The 26,805-nt window shown below is 44.1% G+C and overlaps 1 protein-coding gene across 24 annotated transcripts in view; it reads left to right on the forward strand.

Annotated features, from left to right (window-relative positions):
• Nucleotides 1-26,805, forward strand: part of rims1a (regulating synaptic membrane exocytosis 1a) — a 908,397-nt gene that overhangs the window by 426,356 nt on the left and 455,236 nt on the right. For all 24 annotated transcript variants that reach the window (XM_070884742.1, XM_070884748.1, XM_070884749.1 and 21 more), the window contains one exon: nucleotides 6,815-7,689. In XM_070884742.1, the coding sequence (XP_070740843.1) occupies nucleotides 6,815-7,689 (875 nt within the window). The remainder of the gene's footprint in view (nucleotides 1-6,814; nucleotides 7,690-26,805) is intronic.

Raw genomic sequence — 26,805 nt, forward strand, 5'->3', positions numbered from 1 at the left:
CATGTCATTTCCTGGTGTAGCTTTACAAGTAATGCATTGGAATCTGGGTTGATTTATAATAGATTGGGAAGCGAAGGACAAAATCCATACTGCAGAACACCAACAAGACACAAAGGAGTGGGTCAGAGGTGGAAGTGACAAAAGCTTGGAATTTCGAAGTGTGTAAATAATAGAAGGCAGAGAAGACTTAGGGATGGGGCCAAAAAGAACGAGAAAAAAACATTTAGAGAAGACTTTTGAAAGCAGATGGGGTGGAGGTAAGGTGCAAGGATTTAGGGACCGTGTTCCAGAGAACAGGAGCATTGTGATTAAAAGAATGACCACCAATGGTAGAATGAAAGGGATGGGGAACAAAGTGTGGAACAGTGTCAGCAGACATCCACCCACTTCCCTTTGAAAGTTATAATCGGGTTCCTACATTAGGCGTAGGAGCCTGATTTGCATATTTAAGCAACTGATCATCGGGTGCCCAGTTAAAGGCCTGCCTGAAAGTTGATTCAGACAGGTAGCTGGGTGCACAAAGTCCCCACCAGATCTTCAACCGTTGGTCACCCGTTATTCAAGCGAGGAACAGGTGGCCACTGGCCAGCAGTTGAAAGTCTCCCCCATTATTTGAGGCGAGATTGTTCTCATTGTATTTTGCATTTGGACACCAGGGCCCTGCAAGCACACGAGCTATCCACTCCGCCATAAGAGCTGGAAGCACACATCTTGGCAGGGTCGGGGGGGGTGGGGGGGGGAGCTCATAATTCAGGTGAATGCCTGCACCACCAGGATCACATCTTGGGTGCGCACCTGCCAGTTCCAGCTGGAAATTGTGTTTAGAATGTGAGTTGGGGTGTGGGGCGAATTCTCACCACCCCCTCCACCGGAAAAAAGACGGAAGAACCTCAGCAACCCATTTTATAAAGGCACCTAAATAATTACCTTCCAATTCTGCTATCTTAGGGAGTCCAGGCCAGCGGTCTTGGGTCTTACTGAGCGATACAGATCTGATAGGTCTCCGTTTGATTCTTGATATGGACTGAATTATCTAATCTCAGCATGTGTGACCATTAGGGTGCACCCCAGTTCGAGTGGAGACTTAAGTCACCGAGGGTTCTCCTTTTTGATCGCTACCCAGTGACTTCTGCCGAATGGTGTCGTGTGTGGACATCAGATGAGGATAGGATGAAACTTGGCCAGATCAAATAACTTGCTAATCGTCATTGTCTATGCTCCGCATGAACAATGGCCATTTAAATGGGGTAACTGAGAGCTGCTAAAAACTCTCAGATCTGCACACAAGTATCCCAACTTTAGGAGAATAGAAGAGAAGATTGAGGGGAGAAAAACTAAATAGGTAATTTAAAATTTCAACAACAACAACTTGTATTTATATAGCATCTTTAAAGTATTAAAACATCCTAAGGTGCTTCACAGGAACGTTATAAAACAAAATTTGACACCGAGCCACATGAGATATTAGAGCAGATGAAGTGGTAGGCTTAAGGAGCATCTTAAAGGAGGAAAGAGAGGTAGAGAGGCGGAGACGTTTATGGAGGGAGTTCCAGAGCTTAGGACCTAGGTAGCTGAAGGCATGACCACCAATGGTAGAGCAATTGAAATCGGGGATGTTCAAGAGGGAAGAATTAAAGGAGCGCAGACATCTCAGAGGGTTGTGAGGCTGGAGGAGATTACAGAGATGAGGGGGGGTGCGAGGCCATGAAGGGATTTGAAAACAAGGATGAAAATTTTGAAATCGAGGCGTTGCTTAATGTATGTTAGCGAGCACAGGGGTGATTGGTGAATGGGACTTAATGCGAGTTAGGATACAGGCAGCAGAGTTGTCGATGACTTCAAGTTTACACAAGATAGAACGTGGGAGGCCAGCCAGAAATTCATTGGAACAGCCAAGTCTAGAGGCAACAAAGGCATGGATATGAGGGTTTCAGCAACAGTTGGTCAATGTTTTGGAAGTGGAAATAGGCAGTCAATGGCTTTGGTATGCCCAAAATTTAATTGGAGGAAATTTCTGCTCATCCAGTACAGACAAGCGAGGCCACATGAGATGGCCAGCTCAAGGAGGTGGCCGGAAATATGGGTTGGAGTTTACATAGAAGGAGAGATTAAGGGAGGATAGGAGGGCAGTGAACTCAGAGAAAAGAGAGCATGATGAATTGAGATAGAGATGGAGGTGGAAGTCACCACGGATGAGAAGTTGTTCAGTGCAGAGGCTGAGGGAGGAAAGCAGTGAGGGTATCTCGGTGAGAAAATGTTGATGGTACTTGGGTGTGTCGTAGAGAACGGGGATTTTAAATGACACGTGAGAGGGATGGAACAAGGTGAGATGCTCAAAGGTGGAGAAGGTGCCAGAGGAGCAGGGAGACAGACGAAGGTGTGGTTTATAATTTCAATGGATAAATGCTAAAATTCAATGCTAATACGAATGAAAGATTTAAATAATAAATAGATACCAGAGCTGCATGACAAGAGTTAAACCTGTATACTGTTTGACATTGCATGTCAGTGAAGCAGATGGAACATCCCCATTAATCCCAAGGATAAATCTCATCATGGATTTATAATAGAATGATTACATAAAAGTTGACTGAATATTTGAGTATTGACAGTTTTTGCCTGTAGTCTGTGCCTGGTCTGTTAATTCAAAACGTTCTCGTTTTTCACATTGAGTACATTTTTTTTGCAGCTTCTTCTGATGCATATTGTTCGTTTTCTGAGATTTAAATGTTAAAAATCTGATTTTCATTTGGTTAATAAAACACATCCATTGTCAATAAGAACATAAAAACATAATAGGAGCAGGAGTAGGCCATTTGGCCCCTCGAGCCTGCTCTGCCATTTAATAAGATCATGGCTGATCTGATCATGGACTCAGCTCCACTTCTCTGCCCACTCCCCATAACCCTTAACTCCCTTATCGCTCAAAAATCTGTCTATCTCCGCCTTAAATATATAAATGTTCTTTGGAAGGCTTCAATAACCTTGCAGTCAACATTCTCTCTCTATGGTCTTTGTTAAAAACGTTCTTGTCCTCTGTTTTGTCGATACTACTATTGTCCTTTCAGCCTTTGTTGAAATCAAGACTCATCTCGACCTGTAACAACAACTACATGCATTTATAAAACACCTTTAATGTATTAAAATGTCCCAAGGTGCTTCACAGGAGCGTTACCAGAAAAGAGTCGACACCGAGCTACATAAGGAGATATTAGGACACATGACCAAACGTTTGGTCAACCCGTAGTTCTGGGTTTCCCGACTACTGACAGACAGCCCCGCTCCCTCCTTGCCTCCCTGTAAATATCGATGCCATTGGCTCTACTCTAATTGATGCTTTCCCCAAACCTTCCAATTGTAGAACTTCTTGCTTCCTTCACCCTTCTCTTCCTTCTATAATCGATAGACTTATAAAACCAGAATTTGGCATCTTCCTAAGCACTACTGCTTAATTTACGGTAACGTAGTGGTTATGTTACTGGACTGGCTTGATGGACCAGGTGGTCTTTACCTGTCTGTCATTTTTTGTATGTTCGTACTAGTAATCCAGAGGCCTGGTCTAATAATCCAGAGAATGAATTCAAAACCCACCATGGCAGTTCACAAATTTGAGTTCAGTATAAAAAGAAATCGGGAAATAAAAAGCTGGTATACGTATCAGAATAAATAGTATCGATCAGAATACATCGTACTGATCAGAATATCAGTCAGAGTGACCATGAAACTGTCGGAAAGTCTTACAACCCAGCTTATTGTCCTTTAGGGAAGGAAACCTGTGTCCTTACCAGGTCTGGCCTTTCGGTGACTCCAGTCCCACACCAAGGTGGTTGACTTTGAAGTGGCCTCGAAGCCACTCAATTGTATCATACTGCTACCAGCGGTTCAACAAGAAGGTCCAACACCATCTTCTCAGGACAACTAGGGATGGGCAACAAATGCCGGCATCACCAGCGATAATCACATCCCGAGAATGAATTACATTAAAAATTTACTTCATCTCTTCTTTTAGCCTTAATAGTGCCCTGTCCTGCACTTTCAGCCTTGACACTTCACCTAGATTCCTCAATTAAAGGAAACATTTTTGTACAATATGCATGCTTCAGGGCATCAGATAACATAGATCATGATGAATTTCATTGAACTGCTTTGTTTTCTTATATGGACTAAATATTTTAAAATGAAAGTAGTGTTTCCCACATGACCCCACACACTGCTGACAATTGTATAGCAGTCACAATAGCACTGCTAAATAGACTAAAGCCAAGGAGACCAGAGCTAATCAATAGAAATTCTCCCCTGTGGATGAACCTGCTCCAATGATTAGAGCTCCAATCTTAAACTAGGACGCAAGTGTGATATGCAGGGGCTGATGCTTGTAGCAATCTAGCCGGCCCCTGCTTCATGAGGCCCGGATCATTTTAATTTCTCCACTCTGACTTCCATCTGAAGCCCTTGTTGCTGGGGACCCAAGAAATCGGTCTCTGGCAAGGTAAGTGGGGTCTTAGATGCTGATGGGAGGGGTTGTATTCACTGGAGTTCAGAAGAATGAGAGGGGACCTCATGGAAACGTTTAAAATTCTGACGGGTTTAGACAGGTTAGATGCAGGAAGAATGTTCCCAATGTTGGGGAAGTCCAGAACCAGGGGTCACAGTCTGAGGATAAGGGGTAAGCCATTAGGACCGAGATGAGGAGAAACTTCTTCACCCAGAGAGTGGTGAACCTGTGGAATTCTCTACCACAGAAAGTAGTTGAGGCCAATTCACTAAATATATTCAAAAGGGAGTTCGATGAAGTCCTTACTACTCGGGGGATCAAGGGTTATGGCGAGAAAGCAGGAAGGGGGTACTGAAGTTTCATGTTCAGCCATGAACTCATTGAATGGGTAGCTAGCGGTGCAGGCTAGAAGAGCTGAATGGCCTGCTCCTGCACCTATTTTCTATGTTTCTATGTACTATGGGCTTCATTAAGTACAAATCCTGGTGACCATTGTCCAAATGTTCAGCTCTGGGATTCATAGGAACAGGTATAGGCCATTCAACCCCTTGAGCCTGTTCCATCAGATCATGGCTGATCTGTATCTCAGTTGATTCAGAATCAATTTCAGTTACCCTCTAAATTAGTAACAAATCTTGAGAGTTATTACAAGAGGTTATTACATAAAATTAGGGCTCATGGGATTGGGGGTAATATATAACTTGGATTGGTGAATGGACAGAAAACAAAGAGTAGGAATAAGCGGGTCATTTTCAGGTTACAGGCTGTAACTAGTGGGGTACTGCAAGGATCAGTGCTTGGGCCTCAGCTATTTACAATCTATATTAATGATTTGGATGAGGTGACTGAGTGTAATGTATCCCAAGTTTTCTGATGATACAAAGTTAGGTGGGAAAGTAAGCTGTGAGGAGGACACAGAGTCTACAAGGGAATATACAGGTTAAGCAAGTGGGCAAGAACATGGCAGATGGAATATAATGTGTGAAGTTATCCACTTTGGTCGGAAAAATAGAAAATCAGAATATTTTTTAACTGTTGAGAGACTGGGAAATGTTTGGATTCAGAGGGACTTGGGTGTCCTTGTACACAAATCACAGAAAGTTAACATGCAGGTACAGCAAGCAATTAGGAAAGCAAATGTTAGCCTTTATTACAAAGCGATTGAAGTATAAGAAATCTCACTACAAATATATAAGGCCCTGGTGAGACCACACCTGGAGATGAGGAGAAATTTCTTTTGAGTGTTGTAAATCTGTGGAATTCGCTGTCTCAGAGCTGTGGAAGCCAGGATATTGAATACATTTAAGATAGAGATAGACAGTTTTTTAACCGATAAGGGGTTATGGGGAGCGGGCAGGGAAGTGGATCCGAATCCAGGATCGTATTGAATGACGGAGCAGGCTTGAGGGGCCGTATGGCCTACTCCTCCTGCTCCTATTTCTTATGTTCTTATGTGCTGTGTACAGTTTTAGTCTGTTTACCAAAGGAAGGATATACTTGCGTTAGAGGGAGTGCAGCAAAGTTTCACCAGACTGATTCCTGGGATGAGGAGATTGTCCTGTGAGGAGAGATTGAGTAGACTAGGCCTATATTCTCTCGAGTTTAGAAGAATGAGAAGTGATCGCATTGAAACGTATAAAATTCTTCAGGGGCTTGGCAGAGTCGATGCTGGGAGGATGTTTCCCCCTGGCTCGGGAGTCTAGAACCAGAGGTCACACTCCGAATAAGGGGTCGGCCATTTAGGGCTGAGATGAGGAGAAACTTCTTCACTCAAAGGCTTGTGAATCTTTGGAATTCTCTACCCCAGAGAGTTGTGGGCGCTCAGTCATTGAATCTCTGATTTGAATATATTCAATGGATTTTTGGATACTAAGGGATATAAGGATAGTGCGGGAAGATGAAGTTGAGGTAGAAGATCACACATGATCTTATTGAATGGCGGAGCAGGCTGGAGGGGCCAAATGGTGTACACCTCCTAATTCTTGTGTTTTTATATTGGTTCTGTGTTGAATTGTTAGACTTTACATTCAGGGTCAAGGAAGGGTCAATGGTTCAGCCCACTTTACATGTGCTGTTGGTGCAGATAAATGTATGAATCTTGTTCATTTCAGAATGATTTTGTGTATTTTTTATTTAAATTGAACAATCTCTCACATTGGTATTGTTCGTATTGGACAATGCATCTGTCATCAGCCTCTGGGCTCACTTAACTGATTTTCCTTTCCTTTTATGGTCTCAACTTAATTTTGCTGGTTACAAAAATCTTCAAATAAGATGTTTGGTGTAAAATAATTTACACGTTAACGATCCTCGTTACAGGAAGAAAAGTTCGTCGGTTTCAGAACAGAATGGAAAAGGACAGAAAGGTGAGCGGAAACGCACACCAAAGCTATCACCTCAGCAAGGCGAGAGGCCACCTGATGCAAGGGAATATAAAGAACGGCGAGAGAGTCGGCGCTTAGAAAAAGGCCGTTCGCAAGACTATCAGGACATGGGTGAAAAATTAGAAGTGGAAAAGGTTGTAGATGAGGAAAAACAAAGGAACGAAGAGGAATATCAGAATCGATACAAGAGTGACCCCAACCTTGCAAGGTATCCTGTTAAACCCCAACCTGAGGAGCAACAGATGCGCATCCATGCTAAGGTGTCGAGAGCACGACATGAAAGAAGGCACAGCGATGTATCCCTGCCCCACACAGAGGTCGAGGAGGGCCAGGTGGCAGAGGACAGATTGTCAAGGAGGACACAGCAACAAGGGGCACAGGAGCGGAATTCCCCTACTGATAATCAGAGGTCATACCCTGTTGAGAGAACTGCAGATGTACAAATGGCTGTTTCCAGGCAGCAACATATGGCCAATCACAGCCCACCAACATCTAGATGGAGCCCAGTTCCCACAGAACACTTGGATGCAAAGGAGTATGACTCCTATAGAAAGCAGTGTCACCTGGATCCCAGTTCTGCTGTGGTTCGAACTAAGCGAGAAAAAAATGAAACTATGCTGCGTAATGATTCCCTTAGTTCCGACCAGTCAGAATCCGTAAGACCACCTCCACCAAAGCCACACAGAATGAAAAAAGTGGGAAAGAAAAGACAAATGTCAGTCAGTAGCTCTGAGGAGGAAGGCGCGTCAACACCAGAGTATACCAGCTGTGAGGATGTGGAAATCGAAAGTGAAAGTGTCAGTGAGAAAGGTAGGATCTTTCATTTTCGATTAATATAAATAATGTCTTCCCGGATATAGATGCGGTGTTAAGAGCCAAACTAAAAAAAAAACATTAAAAATAACATTTTAATAAATAAAATGGGAATGTAATGCAGCTTGTGTGCATTATTTGTGCTAGGGCTGATTTCTCACTGTTGCCTTTTCTGAGCCTCATATGACTAGAAAAAAGTGAAGGAACAAGAAAAGACTTAAAACGCTGTGGTTCATTTTGCTAATTAAGCAAAGTCTTTTGGAAGGTGTGCATGAAATTAATTTGTATATATGGCTGATGGAATCTGTATCGGCCATTGAAAAAATATTTAAAAATATTAGAGAATTACAATACAGAACAGGCTGTTCAGCTCAACTTGACCACGTTGGTATTTATCCTGCACTCAAGCAGTAGACTTAATCCCATCTGCCCACCCTGTTCCCATATCTCTTTCTTCCCCTTTGTCTAAAAGATTTGTCTAAAATATTCCTAAATGGCCTCTGCTTTAATCACTAACTCCAGTATCAGCTGTTGTAGTACTGAGTTACATATGAACCGGGGAGATTAAAGGTTTGACCTCCGTCCAATGTTGAGTTAGTTCAGTTCAGTCTAGGTGGAAACAGGGAGATGACAGCTAGCCTCCGTGTACTTGGGCTAGGCAGTCAGGGTCTCGCATCTCATCGTTATCCATTGCCAGAGCCTGTGGAATGATAGAAGGTAGGGGGGGGGGGGTGGGGGGTTCATTAATTTGAAATAGCCAGGTTACGTCTATTAATCTCTAGCCAATCCTGGTATGTTAACAGGGCAGTTTTTAAAAGATGATTTTGCCATCTTGTTGAACACTGATAAGAAGCACTTAAAATAAAAAGTCAGATCAACGCAAACCATATGCCATATACAAGTGTGTGTGGGAGGGGGCAGTGGGGTGCCGGTGGGGGCGGTGAGTATACACTGAGTGAACGCACCTCTTGCCCAACAATTGTGTCAGATGACCTGATCAATTTTGATGATCGAACCTCATTTAAAATATTGGCAGGCTACTAGTGCTAATCGAGAGCACTCATGGGCAGCTGGCCAGTTGGAGGGGGTGGAAAATATGGCAGCTCCTATGCAGTGCCAGGCCAGCAGGGAAACCTTGGATGAGGGCTGCGGAGGGTCGGACAATGGGAGGGATCATTTCTGTTGGGCCAAGAGAAGGATTCATGTTCCTCCTGGCCCAACAAAAATCGGTTAAACAAATGAATGTCATGTTTTCCGAGCAGCCTCCACGGTCCCTCTAAGTATGACGGGTTTGCCCGCTCTACATTTAACCCAACTGATGGGGCTTCTGGAGCCAGTGGAAACCCAAAGTGTGTCATAAGACCCCCAATCTAAATATACATATGTGGGAGCACTGGGTTCCCGAAATCAATGCCTGCTCAAAAATAGCAATGGGCAAAAATTCAACGGTAAGTCTTCATTTCCCTGTTTTTGTCTCACGGTTTTAGGTTCAGCAACATGGGTTTTGGCTGTCACAGTCGCATATCTGCGCTGGATGCCTAGGAGTGTGTTAGTATTTGGAGGCGATAACAACAAACTTGTATTTATATAGCACCTTTAATGTGGTGAAATGTCTCAAGGCGCTTCACAGGAATATTACAAGACAAAAAAATTGACACCGAGCCACATAAGGAGAAATTAAGGTCGGTGACCAAAAGCTTAGTCAAAGAGAGAGTTTTTAAAGAAAGTCTTAAAGGAGGAAAGCGAGGCGGAGAGGTTTACAGAGGGAATTCCAGAGCTTAAGGTCGAGGCAACAGAATGCACGACTACCAATGGTTTAGCGATTATAATCAGCGATGCTCAAGAGGGCAGAATTAGAGGAGTGCAGATATCTTGGAGAGTTGTGGGGCTGGAGGAGATTAGAGATAGGGAGGGGTGCGGCCATGGAGGGATTTGAAAATAAGAATGGGAATTTTGAAATCAAAGCGTTGCTTAACTGGGAGCCAATGTAGGTCAGTGAGCACAGGGGTGATGGGTGAGAGGGACTTGGTGAGTTAGGAAACGGGCAGCCGAGTTTTGGATGACCTTAAGTTTACATAGGGTACCAGACTGTTCGCAACCTTAGTGTCTTATTTGACCCTGAAATGAGCTTTCGACCACATATCCGCAGCATAACTAAAACCGCCTATTTCCACCTCCATAACATCGCCCGTCTCTGCCCTTGCCTCAGCTCATCTGCTGCTGAAGCCCTCATCCATGCCTTTGTTACCACTAGACTTGTCGATTCCAATGCACGCCTGGCTGGCCTCCCATATTCTACCAACAACAACTACTTGTATTTATATAGCGCCTTTAACATAGTGAAAAGTCCCAAGGTGGATGTGGACGGAGGGCGATACAAGGAAGTGATCAGAGGTGGCCTGAGGGAGTGCTGCATTGTTAGAGGTGCTATCTTTCAGATGATGTATTAAGTGGAGGCTCCACTACCTACTCAAGTGGGTGTAACGGATCCCAAGGCACTATTTGAAGAGGAGCAGGGTAATTCTTCTGGTTTCCTGGCCAACATTTATCCCTCAACAGCAGCACAGCACCAAAAACAGATCAACTAGTTGTTTATCTCCTTGCTGTTCGTGGGACCTTAGAGCAGCAAATTGGCTGATACATTTGCCTACAAACCAAATTGACTACACTTCAAAGTAATTAATTTGCTGTGAAGTGCTTTGGGATATCCTGAGGATGTGGAAGGTGCTATATAAATACAACTTTTTCTTTTTCATATAAGTATGGCAAACATGAAATGGATCACTTTGTGGGAATCTACTTATCATTTAAATAATATTTAATGGAGTAAGTTATTACCAAGATGTTTACACACTGTGCTGTACTGATGATGTACATTTCGTACCAATGTTAATATGCTTGAAAACCTTCTGAATATGTGCACATCATTTCCAACTATCAGCTTTAAAAAAAAAATGGGCAGGTACCTGGCAGCGTGATACCATGGCCCATTTCCCATCCCAAGATTAGAAGTAAAGAACACTGGTTGATTTTCATTTCCTTAACCATCTCAACATATATCATTTCTTGTTCTTGGCTCTTGCTCTTCAGTGACAGTTGACATGGAAATAGCATCTGTGTGAGAGCAGCAACTATTTTAGATTCCTTGACCATTACACCACCCAGCATGGTTTTGGCCAACATGCGCACGATTGCTGTCTCAAAGGCATTGATAGGATCCTCCCAACGCTCGTCACAAGATATCAACTCCAACTAACATTAGTCTCGATATCTCGGATTCGTAAAGATTACTTCCTATTTACTTCCAAATGTGCTTGTGCTTGTGCTTGTTTAGTAACGCACCTTTATGTTGATTATTGCCCAATTGGATGTTTCCGGTACAGAGCAGGACATAAAGGAAGTGATGGCTGCAAAATTATGGGCACGCAGCCTCTTATTGTCCATATGAATTTCCCAACCAATTCTCTCTACGAGCACCTGACCAGGAAATCAAGCTTATTATCGACTACACGTGGTGTATTAGTCAGGAAATTGTGTTTGGGAAATTGATGGGATTGAAAGCCGATAAATCTCTAGAGCCTGATAGTCTGCATCCCAGCGTACTTAAGGAAGTGGCCCTAGAAATAGTGGATGCATTGGTGATCATTTTCCAACATTCTATAGACTCCGAATCAGTTCCTATGGATTGGAGGGTAGCGAATGTAACCCCACTTTTTAAAAAGGGAGGGAGAGAGAAAACAGGGAATTATAGACTGGTTAACCTGACAACGGTGGTGGGGAAAATGCTGGAATCAATTATTAAAGACGTAATAGCAGTGCATTTGGAAAGCTGTGATAAGATCAGTTCAAGTCAGCATGGATTTATGAAAGGGAAATCATGCTTGTCAAATCTTCTAAAATTTTTTGAGGATGTAACTAGTAGAGTGGACAAGGGAGAACCAGTGGATGTAGTAATTTTGGACTTTGAAAAGGATTTTGACAAGGTCCCGCACAAGAGATTAGTGTGCAAAATTAAAGCACATGGTATTGGGGATAATGTATTGATGTGGATAGAGAACTGGTCGGCAGACAGGAAGCAAAGAGTAGGAATAAACGGGTCCTTTTCAGAATGGCAGGCAGTGACTAGTGGGGTACCGCAAGGTTTAGTGCTGGGCCCCAGCTATTTACAATATACATAAAGATTTGGACGAAGGAATTGAATGTAATATCTCCAAGTTTGCAGATGACACAAAGCTGGGTGGCAGTGTGAGCTGTGAGGAGGATGCTAAGAGGCTGCAGGGTGACTTGGACAGGTTAGGTGAGTGGGCAAATGCATGGCAGATGCAAAATAATGTAGATAAAGGTGAGGTTATCCACTTTGGTGACAAAAAAATGGGATGCAGAATATTATCTGAATGGTAACAGATTAGGAAAAGGTTAGGTGCATGGTACATCAAGTCATTGAAATTGGCATGCAGGTACAATAGGCGGTGAAGAAGGCAAATGGCATGTTGGCCTTCATAGCAAGACAATTTGAGTATAGGAGCAGGGAGTTCTTGCTGCTATTGTACATGACCTTGTTGAGGCCACACCTTGAATATTGTGTGCAATTTTGGTCTCCTAATCTGAGAAAGGACATTCTTGCTATTGAGGGAGTGCAGCGAAGGTTCACTAGATTGATTCCCGGGATGGCAGGACTGATATATGAAGAAAGACTGGATTGACTAGGCTTATATTCACTGGAATTTAGAAGAATGAGAGGGGATCTCATAGAAACATAGAAATTCTGACGGGATTGGACAGGTTAGATGCAGGAAGAATGTTCCCGATGTTGTGAAGTCCAGAACCAGGGGTCACAATCTAAGAGTAAGGGGTAAGCCATTTAGGACCGAGATGAGGACAAACTTCTTCACTCAGAGAATTGTGAATCTGTGGAATTCTCTACCACGGAAAATTGTTGAGGCCAGTTCGTTAGATATATTCAAAAGGGAGTTAGATGTGGCCCTTACGTCTAAAGGGATCAAGGAGTATGGAGAGAAAGCACGAAAGGGGTACTGAAGTTGCATGATCAGCTATGATCATATTGGATGGTGGTGCAGGCTTAAAGGGCCTAATGGCCTGCTTCTGCACCTATTTTCTATATTTCTATGTATTGTATGCACTTGTGAGTATGCTCACAGGTTTCTTGAGCTGTTGATCGTGGCGGCTGTCCTTCGGGAGCCGCTGTTCAGGAATCTGTATCTTCACGACCGCGGTTTTAGGTGGCAGGTGGACGAGGGGGTTGTGTCTGGCAAGGTGACCCGGATCAGAGACCTGCTCGAGGGCGAAGGAGTGGGCTGGATGGCGCCAGATGAGCTGGCACGGTGCCTATCCTGGGCCAACGTCCGGCACGCAGCCAATGCCATTGAGTCGCTGAAAACAGCACTAGGGCCTGACTCCGTTAGGTGTGTCGAGGAGGCTCAAGCACATGGTGCGATCCTGTCCAATCTGACCCCCGGACCGCCGGAATCCTCATCGGCGCCAAGCCTTGAAATCTCCTTCGAGAGTGGGCGCCTCACAACTTGAGCCTCCTCTGGGAAATCCCCTCCGTACTTTTCAGTTCTACACGGAGGAGATTCCTGTACGGGCCGCTCTTGCACACTCTCCATGTTGCCATCCTCGTCTGCTGTCCGGACACGCCATGGTGCACCATCTTGCCATCCGGAGGAGGCGGGGGACTCCAATTGAATGCTCTCTACGCGGGAATCCTCGCTCTATTTATTGGGGACTTGGCCTGGAGGGTGTTGCACGGAGCAGTCCCATGCAATAATCCCATGCAATAAGTTTTTACGTTGGTTCACGGGCTCTCAGGCCGACTGTAATTTCTGCGGTCTAGAGGAGTCCGTATATGTGGAATGTGCGAGGTTGCAGCCCCTCTTCCAATATTTGAAGGGGCTGCTGCTCAAATTCTGGTTGCACTTCAGTCCCACACTTCTGTTCTTTGGGCACCCTGTGTGGAGGGGAGCGGGCAGGTTAAAAGGCATCCTTGTAGGACTGCTCCTGGGCATGGCCAAGGGGGCCATCAATCGGTCCTGGCAGTGGGCGGTCGAGGGGGCTGTTCAGCCCGACTGCCTGCCTCTCTTCCGCAATTACATCAAATCCAGAGTGTCCCTGGAGATGGAGCTCGCGGTGTCAACCGGTACGCTTGCGGCCTTCCGTGAGAGGTGGGCACCGGAGGGACTGGAGTGCATCATCACCCCCGGCAACCAAATTTTAATTTAAATTAAGTTTACTGCCAAAAGTTAATTTGTTTATTATGTCGGTTTTAGTGCCCTCCCTTTAATCAGGAGGCACTTGTACAATTTGTGATTTTGGTGCTCTCAAAAAAAAAAACAAGGGGGCACTTGATTCAAAGTTTTTGGAGTGTGACCCCCCCCTTTAACCAGGGGGCACTTGATTATTGTTTCTACAAAATAGTTGTTGAGCTGTTGAGTTGGGAGTGGCTTAGCCAGTCACGTGATGTTCACAAGATTAAAAAAAACCAGCTTTGTTGGGTTCGGGGGATCCTCGATGAGGCAGGTGGTTATGAGCCTGGTAGATGAACTGGTAATGTGTAGTGTTATTGTTAAACCTTTGCTAATAAACCAACTAGTTCTAAATAGCAATGTGTTGCTATGAATTCTTGAGCAAAGAACCCATGAAGCAAATACATTACACGTTATAAATTGGGTGGTAAAATAGATTTTGTTACGTTACAGTCAATATCTGCGTGGCAAGTTAAACGGTTATTTTACTCATTGTCTTCTAACTTCATGCCCAAAATAAAGTAGTTTCTCGAGAGGTTTCTATCTACAAGGCAGGCGCATAAAAGAATTTACATACTTTTGCTATTACTAACTTGATCAATCAAATCAAAAAAACAAGCATTTTAGTGCTTTTTAAGCTTCAGACTTTCTACGCTCTGAACTGTCCATAGAATTAAATTCATGGAGCTAAACACCTCCATTATTGTTGTTTATTCAGTTGACCATGGAGGAATAAAGAATGAGGAAGAGTGTAAGATCAGTGGCCTTTTTCATTCTTTGAATAAACTTCATCCTTCACATACAAAGCTCCGTCCTTCCATCTTAGACCTGGAATGTTTACAACTGTACAGTTTTGTGTGCATCAATTGTCTATTTATTAAGACTGTCTCTTCTGCTGCCATTTCCGTGGAAGAATCCACAGTAAGGTATTCTGTGCAACTCCTGATGAGGTAAATCATGTTGCTTGTGAGGGTATATCAGAAGAAGAGTCCGACCCATACAATATTCCATGCTTTCCTCCTTTTGAATGGTGGTGTATACATTTGCACATAAGCAAAGAAAGAACGAAGAAGACATACGGAAGTCAAGTTATTGAATGCGTTTGTAGAAATATATACGAAGATGGCAAAGTAAATCAAGAAATAAATCTGTTTGTGGTCATGCATGTTTTGATTTTGAACATATGCGTTGGAATGGAACTTAGGAATGGGAGTGGACTATTTAGCCCCAATGCTCTCTTTGCCATTCAATTAGACCATGGCTGATTTGTACCTCAAATCCATATCCCTTGACACGCTTATGTAAGGTTTCTAAATCTCTCTGGCATTAAGTTGACAACAAGCCCAATTCTTTTAAAACACTTTGGAATAAGTTTATTAAACACACGCACATGCACGTAGCCTATGGGAATAAACAGCAGTCGACTAGTATCCTACGGATTCGATTCTACTTAATTACAGCATGTAAAGTAATGAGTTACAGATTTACAGAGACATCTACTTCCCTCTGAGTCAAGCAAAGCACGCGGTCTTCTTCCTTATTTCTGGTTCTTTAGAGGACGGTTTCCTGCTTTGCCGCGTGGTCATCGAAATGAGAGAGCAGGCTTTGGGGTTCCGTCTTTATATATCTTAAGTCCATTGTTTCTCACAGAGCCCCAGGATTGGGTTTTGGTTCCAGGGTAATTCTTTATTGACTTTCCTCACACATGTGACTGTCTGGAGGAATTGGATCCGCTCCTTGATTAGGTTAATCACTTTCCCATTAACCCCTTTTGCAGCGGAAGGAGCGTATGGCAAACCACCCCTTCCCTCAACGACTATCTGTCCCACCTGTGACAGAGTCTGTGGCTCTCGTATTGCCCAACGAAAGAAGACATGAACTTTGATGTATCCATTTTGTCTCTTCAAACCGCAGCCTGTCTGTAATCTGCACTTTTGACATTTATACATACACACACAATTCACTGTTATTCCATACATACCATATCAATTCTATCATTAATATACACTTTTATTCTTACACTTGGGCAATAACATTCTGTTGATTTCCATCTTGAAAATTTCATTTCACCTTTAATCTGCAACCTTTGGGGAAGGGAATTCCAGACTCCTACTATCCTTTAGATGAAAAATTGCTTCCTGATTTCACTCCAAATGGCCTGGCTCTAATTTTCAGATTGTTCTGGATTCCCCCACTAGAGGGAACAGCTTCTCTGTATCTACCCTATTAAATTCTTTTTATCATTTTAAGCCCCTCAACCTTCTAAACTCAAGGCAATTCGAGCCAAGTTTATGCAACCTGTCCTCGTAATTTAATCTTCTAAGCCTGGTATAATTTTGGTGACCATGTGTTGCACCCCTCCAAGGCCATTGTATCCGTCCTGAGGTACGGAGCTCAAAATTGAATGTAGTACTCCAGATGTGGTCTGTATAACTGAAGCATCACATCCTCAACTTTTGCATTCCAACCCCCTTAAGGTAAAGACCATTTGTTAGCCTTTTTCACCTGTGCTCTAGGTTTTAGAGATTTGTGTACATGGACACCCAAATCCCTTTCCTCCTCCACAGCTCCTAGTGTCTTGCCATTTAGAAACATTTCTGATTAGGCTTTCTTGGATCCAGAGTGGATGACCTCACACTTCCCCACAACAAACTCCAGCTGCCATAGTTTTACCCACTCACTTAATCTGTCTATGTCCCTTTGTAACTTCCTGCTCCCATCTACAAAACTTACTGTGCCTCTTAATTTAGTGTAATCTACAAACTCTTGGGGGGCTAAAGTGCCCTGCACCCCTAGGCGCACAATTTCAATGAAGTGAAGATTTAGCGCCCGGCGAGATGGACTGCTAAATCTTGCTGAATTGGGCACTTACAAAGAGAAAAAGTTGCGGGGCGGTATCCAAGGCGGGAATGGCCTTCGCAGGACACTGCCGGGGCGGAAGCGGAGCGCTGCTGACGTGTCACAATGACCCTCTGTAGCCTCTTTAGTTGCGCCCACTGGGCCACCAGGAGGGATTCGGCCGGGACAGCGACCACCATTGTTGGGCCAACTGCAAAGTTGGCTGACAAAAATAAGATGGCGGCCGCGGTGCAAGGCCTTCTGCTTTAAGGGTGGTTGGCCCCAGCCACGACAGCTTCGCACTGGGCACTGTGCAAACCCGTTTTTTGCCCGCAGAATCCCGGGTGCAATTCCGGGAGTGGAGAGCTAAGGCTGCCGCACCTAGGCGATAACAAAATTCGTGCCCTGTTAGCGCCAACGGGTCTTTCCCAAGGGAGCAATTTCGCCCCCTCTATTCCTTCATCCAAGTAATTGATATATCTGATGAAAAGCTGAGGCCTCAGTACAGATCACAGAGGAACTCCACATGTCACATCCCGTTGATCCCAATTCTGTCACTAAGCAATTTGCAACCCATGTCATAAGGTTACATTCAGTTCTGTGCACTTTTATTTTTGCTAATAATGTCTTGTGAGGTAACTTATCAAATGCCTTCTGGAAGTCCATATAGACAAGATGCATAGGCAATCCCATGACCATTATGTTCGTGTCCTTCTCAAAAAATTCAACTAGATTAATCCGAGATGATCTACCCTCCATAAATCCATGCTGACTCTCTTTGATCAACTGATACTTGTACAAGTGCTCTGTCTCTAACGATAGATTCTTGTAACTGCCCCAAAACTGACAGGTCTGTAGCTTCCTGGTTGCTCCCTCCATCCTTTCTTAAATAATGTGACATTTGCAATTTTCCAATCCAAAGATAGAATTCTCAAATCTAGAGAGCTTTCAAAAATGATGACTGCAGTTTCCTTTGCTGTTTCTCGAGGGTGGAAACCATTTTGCACATCTTGTTAGTTTCTTTGCATCCTTTTGTTGCTTTTTATAGCTCTCCCAGTCTGCTGGATTTCCACTTTCCTTTGCATGTGTAAGCCTTTTCGGCATGATACTGTCTCTTGCCTCATTTGATCTAGATGAGTCCAGTTACAGGCTTTACATTGCAATAGTTTCACAATTGTAAATGTGTCCAATGAGACCGTTTTTTTGGGAATCAATTTCGGATATTAAATCTGCTGGTTTCTGTCTTGCTGTGAAATATTGACCAGAATGAGCACTGCCTGTGCAGTTTGTTTTTCAGTGTCGAGCTATTGAATGGATCTGGTGAAGGCTCATTTATTTATGCTGCAGTAGATGCTGATGCAGAGGCTATAAAATAATCTAGGGAGCTGATGTAGTACACAGCGGAATCTCAACAGTATGGCTTCCGGTGTGCAATGATCGGGAAGAGTTCAGTCCATTACTGTGACTCCTACAGTATTTTCGTGACCATGAAAAGACTGCTATGGAACTAAAACCGATTTCATGCTGTAACAGGGCTGATTTTCGTGACCTGTGCTCACAGGAATGCCCATTGCTGTGGGCTCTAAGAGCAGGAAAAAGGCAAGCCTAGTTACCAATCCCCACGCTGAATGGAGCACGTGCAGAGGTCCTGGGGGCATTCTGAAGACTTGGTAGTGGAAATTTGACTTCCCAGAAAATCTGAATCTTCTAGCTGCTGATTGATATCAGTAGCTGGACGATGCTGAGCTTGGAGACGAGACAGGCTTGAAGCAGGCCATGTCAATACCCTGGGTCAAAAAAAATCCCAGTATTCCTGGTGAGGGGGAGCAGAGGAAATCTTCCCTCACAGATTATCTTCTCTAACAATAACCAACACATGCATGGCCCACAAACTGTGCTGTAAGATTGTATGAATAACTTTTAATGTGATTAAACCATTCGGTCTTTGTGGCGTATTTACTCCAATTGTGTTTTGAGCTAGTTGGTGTGATTAATCCACCATCGTTCAATTGCTTAATTTGAAAAAAAGAAGTGTGAAATGGCCAATGTATATATTTTTTAGCTTTTAACAGTCTAGAGTAGCATTAGAAGTGTAAGAAAGCGTGGAACATGGCATGGCTAGTCAACTCATAAAGCCCACTCTTTCTACAGATCATGTATAACAAATCCTGTCATAAATTCTCCTCCAGCCATTTAATTTCCTCATCACATCTGAGGGAAATACTGCCTGATCCTCTCCTATTATCAACCAGAACACCAGAATGTTTATCCTTCCACACATCTCCACTAATCAAGCCTGGCCTACTGTCCACCAGAACTTGCCGCCCCATTGCCATCACCGTAGTGACCACCACCATTTTGTTGGGGTCCTCTGTGTCTGCGGTCCATATGGCCGCCTGATTACAGTAATTGAATAAAGATCCTAGGAAGTCAAGGGGACCCCCAATGTCATTGTTGGGGTAAACTGCACCCTCCTCCACCCCGCCCGCTTTGGCCAGTGTCAGGATAGGAGCAGTACTCCCAGCTACACAACCCCAGCCTCGGCTGCCCCGCACCAGCTCTCTTCCCCCTACTTTATACCAGGTACGGCAAAATCACAAGTGCAGTCCTTACAAAAAGATTTACCGCTACAGCTGGCACATGGAGGAAATCTTCCCCACTGCATTATGTTTTAAAAAAGAAAAAATCTCTTCCTCACTTGCCTTTAAAAAAGAGATGGATGATACTTGCCTGTCGTCCTGCATTTAAGTCTTTGTTAAAGGTGGGTTATGGAAAATTTATGGCGTTTGTCATGCAGCAGGCATTCTGGGTATGAGAAGGGACTAATTAGCAATCTTGTTGTACAAGGCCCCTTGGGGAAGAGTGACCATAATATGGTAGAATTCTTTATTAAGATGGAGAGTGACACAGTTAATTCGGAAACTAGGGTCCTGAACTTAAGGAAAGGTAACTTCGACAGTATGAGGCGTAAATTGGCTAGAGTAGACTGGCAAAGGATACTTAAAGGGTTGACGGTGGATAAGTAATGGCAAACATTTAAAGATCACATGGATGAACTTCAGCAATTGTACATCCCTGTCTAGAGTAAAAATAAAATGGGGAAGGTGGCTCAACCATGGCTAACAAGGGAAATTAAGGATAGTGTTAAAACCAAGGAAGAGGCATATAATTTGGCTAGAAAAAGCAACAAACCTGAGGACTGGGAGAAATTTAAAATTCAACAGAGGAAGACTAAGGGTTTAATTAAGAGGGGGAAAATAGAGTACGAGAAGAAGCTTGCAGGGAACATAAAAACTGACTGCAAAAGCTTCCATAAATATGTGAAGAGAAAAAGATTAGTGAAGACAAACGTAGGTCCCTTGCAGTTGGATTCAGGTGAATTTATAATAGAAAGTTGTTGAGGCCAATTGACCAAATATATTCAAAAAGGAGTTAGATGTAGTCCTTACTACTAGGGGGATCAAGGGGTATGGCGAGAAAGCAGGAATGGGGTACTGAAGTTGCTTGTTCAGCCATGAACTCATTGAATGGCGGTGCAGGCTCGAAGGGCCGAATGGCCTACTCCTGCACCTATTTTCTATGTTTCTATTTCTATGAACAAAGAAATGGCAGACCAATTGAACAAATACTTTGGTTCTGTCTTCACGAAAGAAGACACTAATAACCTTCCAAATGTACTAGGGGACAGTGGGTCTAGTGAGAAGGAGGAACTGAAGGATATCCTTATTAGGCTGCAAATTGTGTTAGGGAAATTGATGGGATTGAAGGCCGATAAATCCCCGGGGCCTGATAGTCAGCATCCCAGAGTACTTAAGGAAGTGGCCCTAGAAATAGTGGATGCATTGGTGATCATTTTCCAACAGTCTATGGACTGGAGGGTAGCTAATGTAACACCACTTTTCAAAAATGGAGGGAAAGAGAAAACAGGAAATTATAGACCGGTTAGCCTGACATCAGTAGTGGGCAAAATGTTGGAATAAATCATTAAGGATGAAATAGCAGCACATTTGGAAAGCAGTGACAGGACCGGACCAAGTCAGCATGGATTTATGAAAGGGAAATCATGCTTGATGAATCTTCTGAAATTTTTTGAGGATGTAACTAGCAGAGTGGACAAGGGAGAACCAGTAGATGTGGTGTATTTGGATTTTCAAAAGGCTTTGACAAGGTCCCGCACAAGAGATTGGTGTGCAAAATCAAAGCGCGTGGCATTGCGGGTAATGTACTGACGTGGATAGAGAACTGGTTGGCAGACAGGCAGCAGAGAGTCGGGATAAACGGGTCCTTTTCAGAATGGCAGACAGTTACTAGTGGAATTCTGCAAGGCTCAATGCTGGGACCCCAGCTCTTTACAATATACATTAACGATTTAGATGAAGGAATTGAGTGTAATATCTCCAAGTTTGCGGGTGACACTAAACTGGGTGGCGGTGTGAGCTGTGAGGAGGACGCTAAGAGGCTGCAGGGTGACTTGGACAGGTTAGGTGAGTGGGCAAATGCAGTATAATGTGGATAAATGTGAGGTTATCCACTTTGGGGGCAAAAACACGAAGGCAGAATATTATCTGAATGGTGGCAGATTAGGAAAAGGGGAGGTCCAATGAGAGCTGGGTGTCATGGTTCATCAGTCACTGAAAGTGGGCACGCAGGTACAGCAGGCAGTAAAGGAGGCAAATGGTATGTTGGCCTTCATAGCTAGGGGATTTGAGTATAGGAGCAGGGAAGTCTTACTGCAGTTATACAGGGCCTTAGTGAGGTCTCACCTGGAATATTGTGTTCAGTTTTGGTCTCCTAGTCTGAGGAAGGACATTCTTGCTATTGAGGGAGTGTAGCGAAGGTTCACCAGACTGATTCCAGGGATGGCCGGACTGTCATATGAGGAGAGACTGGATCAACTGGGCCTTTATTCATTGGAGTTTAGAAGGATGAGAGAGGATCTCCTAGAAACGTGTAAGATTCTGACGGGACTGGACAGGTTAGATGCGGGAATAATGTTCCCGATGTTGGGGAAGTCCAGAACCAGGGGACATAGTCTTAGGATAAGGGGTAGGCCATTTAGGACTGCGATGAGGAGAAACTTCTTCGCTGAGAGAGTTGTTAACCTATGGAATTCCCTGCTGCAGAGAGTTGTTGATGCCAGTTCATTGGATATATTCAAGAGGGAGTTAGATATGGCCCTTACGGCTCGGGATCAAGCGGTATGGAGAGAAAGCAGGAAAGGGGTAGTGAGGGAATGATCAGCCATGATCTCATTGAATGGTGGTGCAGGCTCGAAGGGCCGATTGGCCTACTCCTGCACCTATTTTTCTATGTTTCTATGTTTCAAACAGAACAGCCAGCTGTGAGACCCAGCTGCGCTAATGGAGATGGGTATCACAGCTGACTTTTCTGTTTGTGTGTCTTCCTTTCAGCTCCGCAGCCCTCTGGCACTTCAGTCTCGCAGCTAACCGTACAGCTAAGTGAAAGGCTGGTTGGCTGGGGAAATCACTGTCATGGACGCTCTCAAGCAATGATGAGACTGACTGACTTGTGTTTGCGTTTCTCCCTACTCGCCTATCTCCTCAGCACACCAGTGCATCATACAGCTGTTTACCCAGCTGTGAGACTGATGTGCCAGTAGGCTGGAGAGATAACTGAGATGGCGAGTTGCACAAATAGGACATTTAGCTGTGAATTCGGTTTGGCAGGATGATCTGTTAACTGCGACAATCTGTTTATTGGGACAGATTGACGTGTCCCAATTTAACCGTTTCCATTATGCTGAAAAATCTTCCTCTTTTTATTAAGATGCCAGCTGTGATCAGGTGTTAAATATTCATATTTCATTTAATCTTTGTTGTAATTGTGCACGAGTTCCCCTTGAATGGCCTTTAACAAAGCTTAACAAGTGTAAAATGGTGTTCAAACCTTTGTGCTAAGGTTTGCTAATTAATTTTTGCAGGAATAGAAATATTCATAGAAGGGTTAAGCATGCAGGGTGGTCGATTAGCAATTTTTGTCATGTTTCAACCACTTCTTAACAAACAGCTTGGAGCAGATTTTGCTCCTGTAGCCCTTGGACGTATTGGATCACCCTGGTGCAGCATACAGATGAACATTCGGCAGCAAGGATGTGCTGACTGAGTCTTCAGCTTTCTGCTCCACCCAGGGGATCCAATGTGCCCAGTTACTTTGTCTCAGCATCTGTGATTAATTTGAGCCGACTGAAATTAATTGGCCTACAAAGTGCTGGAGAAATGATGGTGAAATAATGGTACTCCCCATATTAGCTCGTAAAAAATCCAGCAATATGTGGAGAGGAAGAGATACTCCATGAGTTCCAATACTCCACAAATTGCTGGACGATTTGCGTCGCTCCGCCATTCACCTTGATAAAACCAAATAAATTGCAACCTCGCCGTGAGCCTCTCCATTCAAATTAATTACGTGTCATAAAATTGTTGGATTTGCGCCGTAAATGCAAATGAATTCCGCCGCAACCATTTAGGACTGGACCGTCATGTTATAATTTGTCCCTATTATTAATGTGATTTATGGTCCGGTTTAAAAAAAATCTGTCAGCTGCTCGATGTCCAATGGTCCTGACATGACATTCAACCTTGGATGGCTAATGTTATTCCTATATTTAAAAGGGGAGATAGAACCAAGTCTAAGGAACTATAGATCAGTTAGCTTCACATTAGTGGTAGTGAAACTAATGGAATCTTTAGTGAAGATGCAATGGAAAAACATCTAGAAATGGAAAATGTAATGACGAATCGTCAGCACGGATTTCAAAACAGAAGGTCATGTTTGACCAATCTTGCTGAATTTTTGAAAGAAATTACCAATAAATCCAATAGGGCATTCAGGAGAAATATTTTTACCCAAAGAGTGGTTAGAATGTGGAATTCTATACCACGAGGAGTCGCTGAGGCGAATAGAATAGATGCATATAAGGGGAATCTAGATGAGCACATTAAGGGGGAAAAGAATAGAAGGCTATGCTGACATTTCACAAATATTACGGGCTATGTCCATCCTCTCAAAGTAGCGCCTGCCCCCACGCTCAAATACAGCAGCGATCTGATTTCTCGCCCATTGTAGCTAATCTCAGTGAAGCCATCACACAGGGTCTGCTGCTCAGCAGGGCCACTGGAAAGTGAGAATGTAGCCTGATTTCCACTCACTCCCAGTCTGGAAAAACTGACCAATTGGAATGTACCTGCCACTGCCTCAGCTCAGACCACCACAGAGCATAGCTTGGATCTGGGACCTCCTGTTTTCATCCACAGAAGCAGTGAGTTTACAACTGCACATTTCTAGCGGGAAGCCTCGCCCACTGGAAACATGCATCGGCAAATGGTGGACATTATTTTCTGTCTGTTAAAAATGGATAGAAAATTCTCGGGAACATGCCCGCTATTTGTCAATATTCACTCCCCTGGCAGGCAAGGCTTCCCACAGGTTGGGCCCGTCTATACAATTGGTGATTATATGTCAAGTCATTCACTGTCAAACAGGCCCCTTGCGAACTCAGCACAAGATGAGGTTCAACTTCACATTTTTATGTCTGGCTGGAGTGCATTTTGATACAATATTCACTGAGCGCACTATTAGTGACAGGAAATAAGAATGTAATAAAGTATAAAATTAAGATAAAATCCTTCAAAAGGCCCTGTACAATTAGAGATGCAAAGATGTGAATAACTGGTAAAAATTCCAAGTGAAATCTGTTAGACTGTGAATACTCTGGCACCCATAAGAATGTGAATCCTGTGACACCCGTGACACTGAATCCTGTGACACCCGTGACACTGAATCCTGTGACACCGAATCCTGTGACACCCGTGACACTGAATCCTGTGACACCCGTGAGATTGTGATACAGGTGCAGCGGCGAGAATCCGGAACCCTCGGGACCGAGGCCGTTCCGGATTTCAGGCTTTTCCAGACTTTTGATCGACATTTGGGTATTTCCAGATTTCGGAATGTCAGAAAGTGGGGAGAGGGGGAGGTCCCTGTCGAGGAGCTGTTCCGGCCCTGTCGATGGCGTTGTTGGGCTGGCCCTGCCGCCAAGGCAGTGTTCGGGCGGGCCCCGCGGAGGAGGAGTTGTTCGGTCGGGCCCCGCCAAGCTGGAGCTGTTCGGGCGGGGTCCCACCGTGGGGAAGGTGTTCGGTCGGGCCCTGCCGCCGAGAAAGTGCTCGGGCCGGTGGGCCCTGCCGCAGAGGAGGTGTTGGGGTGGGCCGGTGAGGAGGCCCTGAGGCAAGGGCAGCAGCGACGGCGAGGTAATGGCAGCGGTGACGAGGCCCGCGGCGGGGTCCCGAGGTCGGGTCCGGATTCCGGTACATTTAACGGATTCCGGTCAACCCTGACACCGATCGGTCCAGATTCCGGAGCATTCCGGAACTGCGGATTTTCGACGCTGCACCTGTACCTGTAAAATTGTGATACCCGTAAGATTGTGTATACTGTGAAACCTGTGAGTTGCTGCTGTGGTCTGAACCCAAGTCGCGGAGGTTAAGAACTGACATGGAATAATTGGCCGCATGGCCTGTTTCCAAGTTACAACTTCTCAGTATTTATATGTTATACACCAGACTCTGTGGCATGCGGCATCGAGGAAGAACACATCGTGTCACCGAAATGCTGTAAAACCTGGCAGGAGATTGGTATTATTAAGCATTGATAGATAATTATACACTTTAGCACTGATGAAGAATTACCCTTTTGCAAACTTGCAAAAGGTACTCAATTATACCCTTACAGAAAATTACCCTCTTTTATGCACTGGTATAAATTTGCCACATTATACTTACAGAAGATAATCCTATTATATCCTTTTAATAGATTTATCCAACTATGCATTTACAGAAGACCGGCCTATTTTTATACATTTATGTAGATTACAGACAATTGCTCCATTATTACATGCTGAACTGAAACTGGCTTCCATGCAACTGAATTGGGGAATAGTTTGATGTTTAACACATTTCACAGGTACATATTGTATTTAGGCAGCAGAGTGGTAGTTAATGTATTTGTTTCCCTTCCTTTAATATGGCACAAGGAGAGGCAAGTGTTATAGTGCCTGGTTTTGTGTCATGATGTTACTCCAAACACTATGAGTACATGGTCACGGGGAATGAAGCTGTGACGAAAACACTACATGGTCAAGCAAGGCTGTGTCATCGCACCAACTCTCTTCTCGATCTTCCTTGCTGCAGTGCTCCATCTCACCCTCACTAAGCTCCCCGCTGGAGTGAAGTTAATCGACAGAACAAACGGGAAATTGATTAACCTCCATCACTTCCAGTCCAGATCCAAGGTCGTCCTGTCCTCTGTCATTGAATTACAGTATGCAGACGACGCTTGCGTGTGCGCACACTCGGAGGCTGAACTCCAAACCATTGTCAACACCTTCACCGAAACATACGACAGGTTACGGGAAAAGATTTAACAGGCAATGTTAAATTGAACCCTAAAACATTTTATAAATAGATAAAGTGTAAGGGGATCACTCAGGAAAAAGTTGGGCCTATGAAGGCACCCTACGGGAAATCTTCATGTGGCGGCAGAGGATGTGATTAAAGTATTAAATGAGTACTTTACATCTGTCTTCACAAAGGAAGCGGATGAGGTGAAGGTTACACTAAAAGAGGAGAGGGGAGTAATGGACAGGATAGTAATAGATGATATAGTGAAAAGATTTACATTACTGAAAGTTGGTAAGTCACCTGGACTGGATGGAATGCATCCTAGGTTGCTGAAAAAAAGCAAAGGTAGAAATAGCAGAAGCATTGGTTTCAAGCCTCAAGATACAGGAATAGTGCCAGAGGACTGCAGGTTGCTAATGTTATACTATTCAAGAAATGGAATGTTGGCCTTTATTGCAGGGGGGATGGAGTATAAAAGCAGAGAAGTCCTGCTCCAACTGTGCAGGGTACTGGTGAGGCCACACCTGGAGTACTGCATACAGTTTTGGTCTCTGTATTTAAGGAAGGATATACTTGCATTGGAGGCTGTTCAGAGA

Source organism: Pristiophorus japonicus, chromosome 7 (genome assembly GCF_044704955.1).
Source record: "Pristiophorus japonicus isolate sPriJap1 chromosome 7, sPriJap1.hap1, whole genome shotgun sequence".
Classification (NCBI taxonomy): domain Eukaryota; kingdom Metazoa; phylum Chordata; class Chondrichthyes; family Pristiophoridae; genus Pristiophorus; species Pristiophorus japonicus.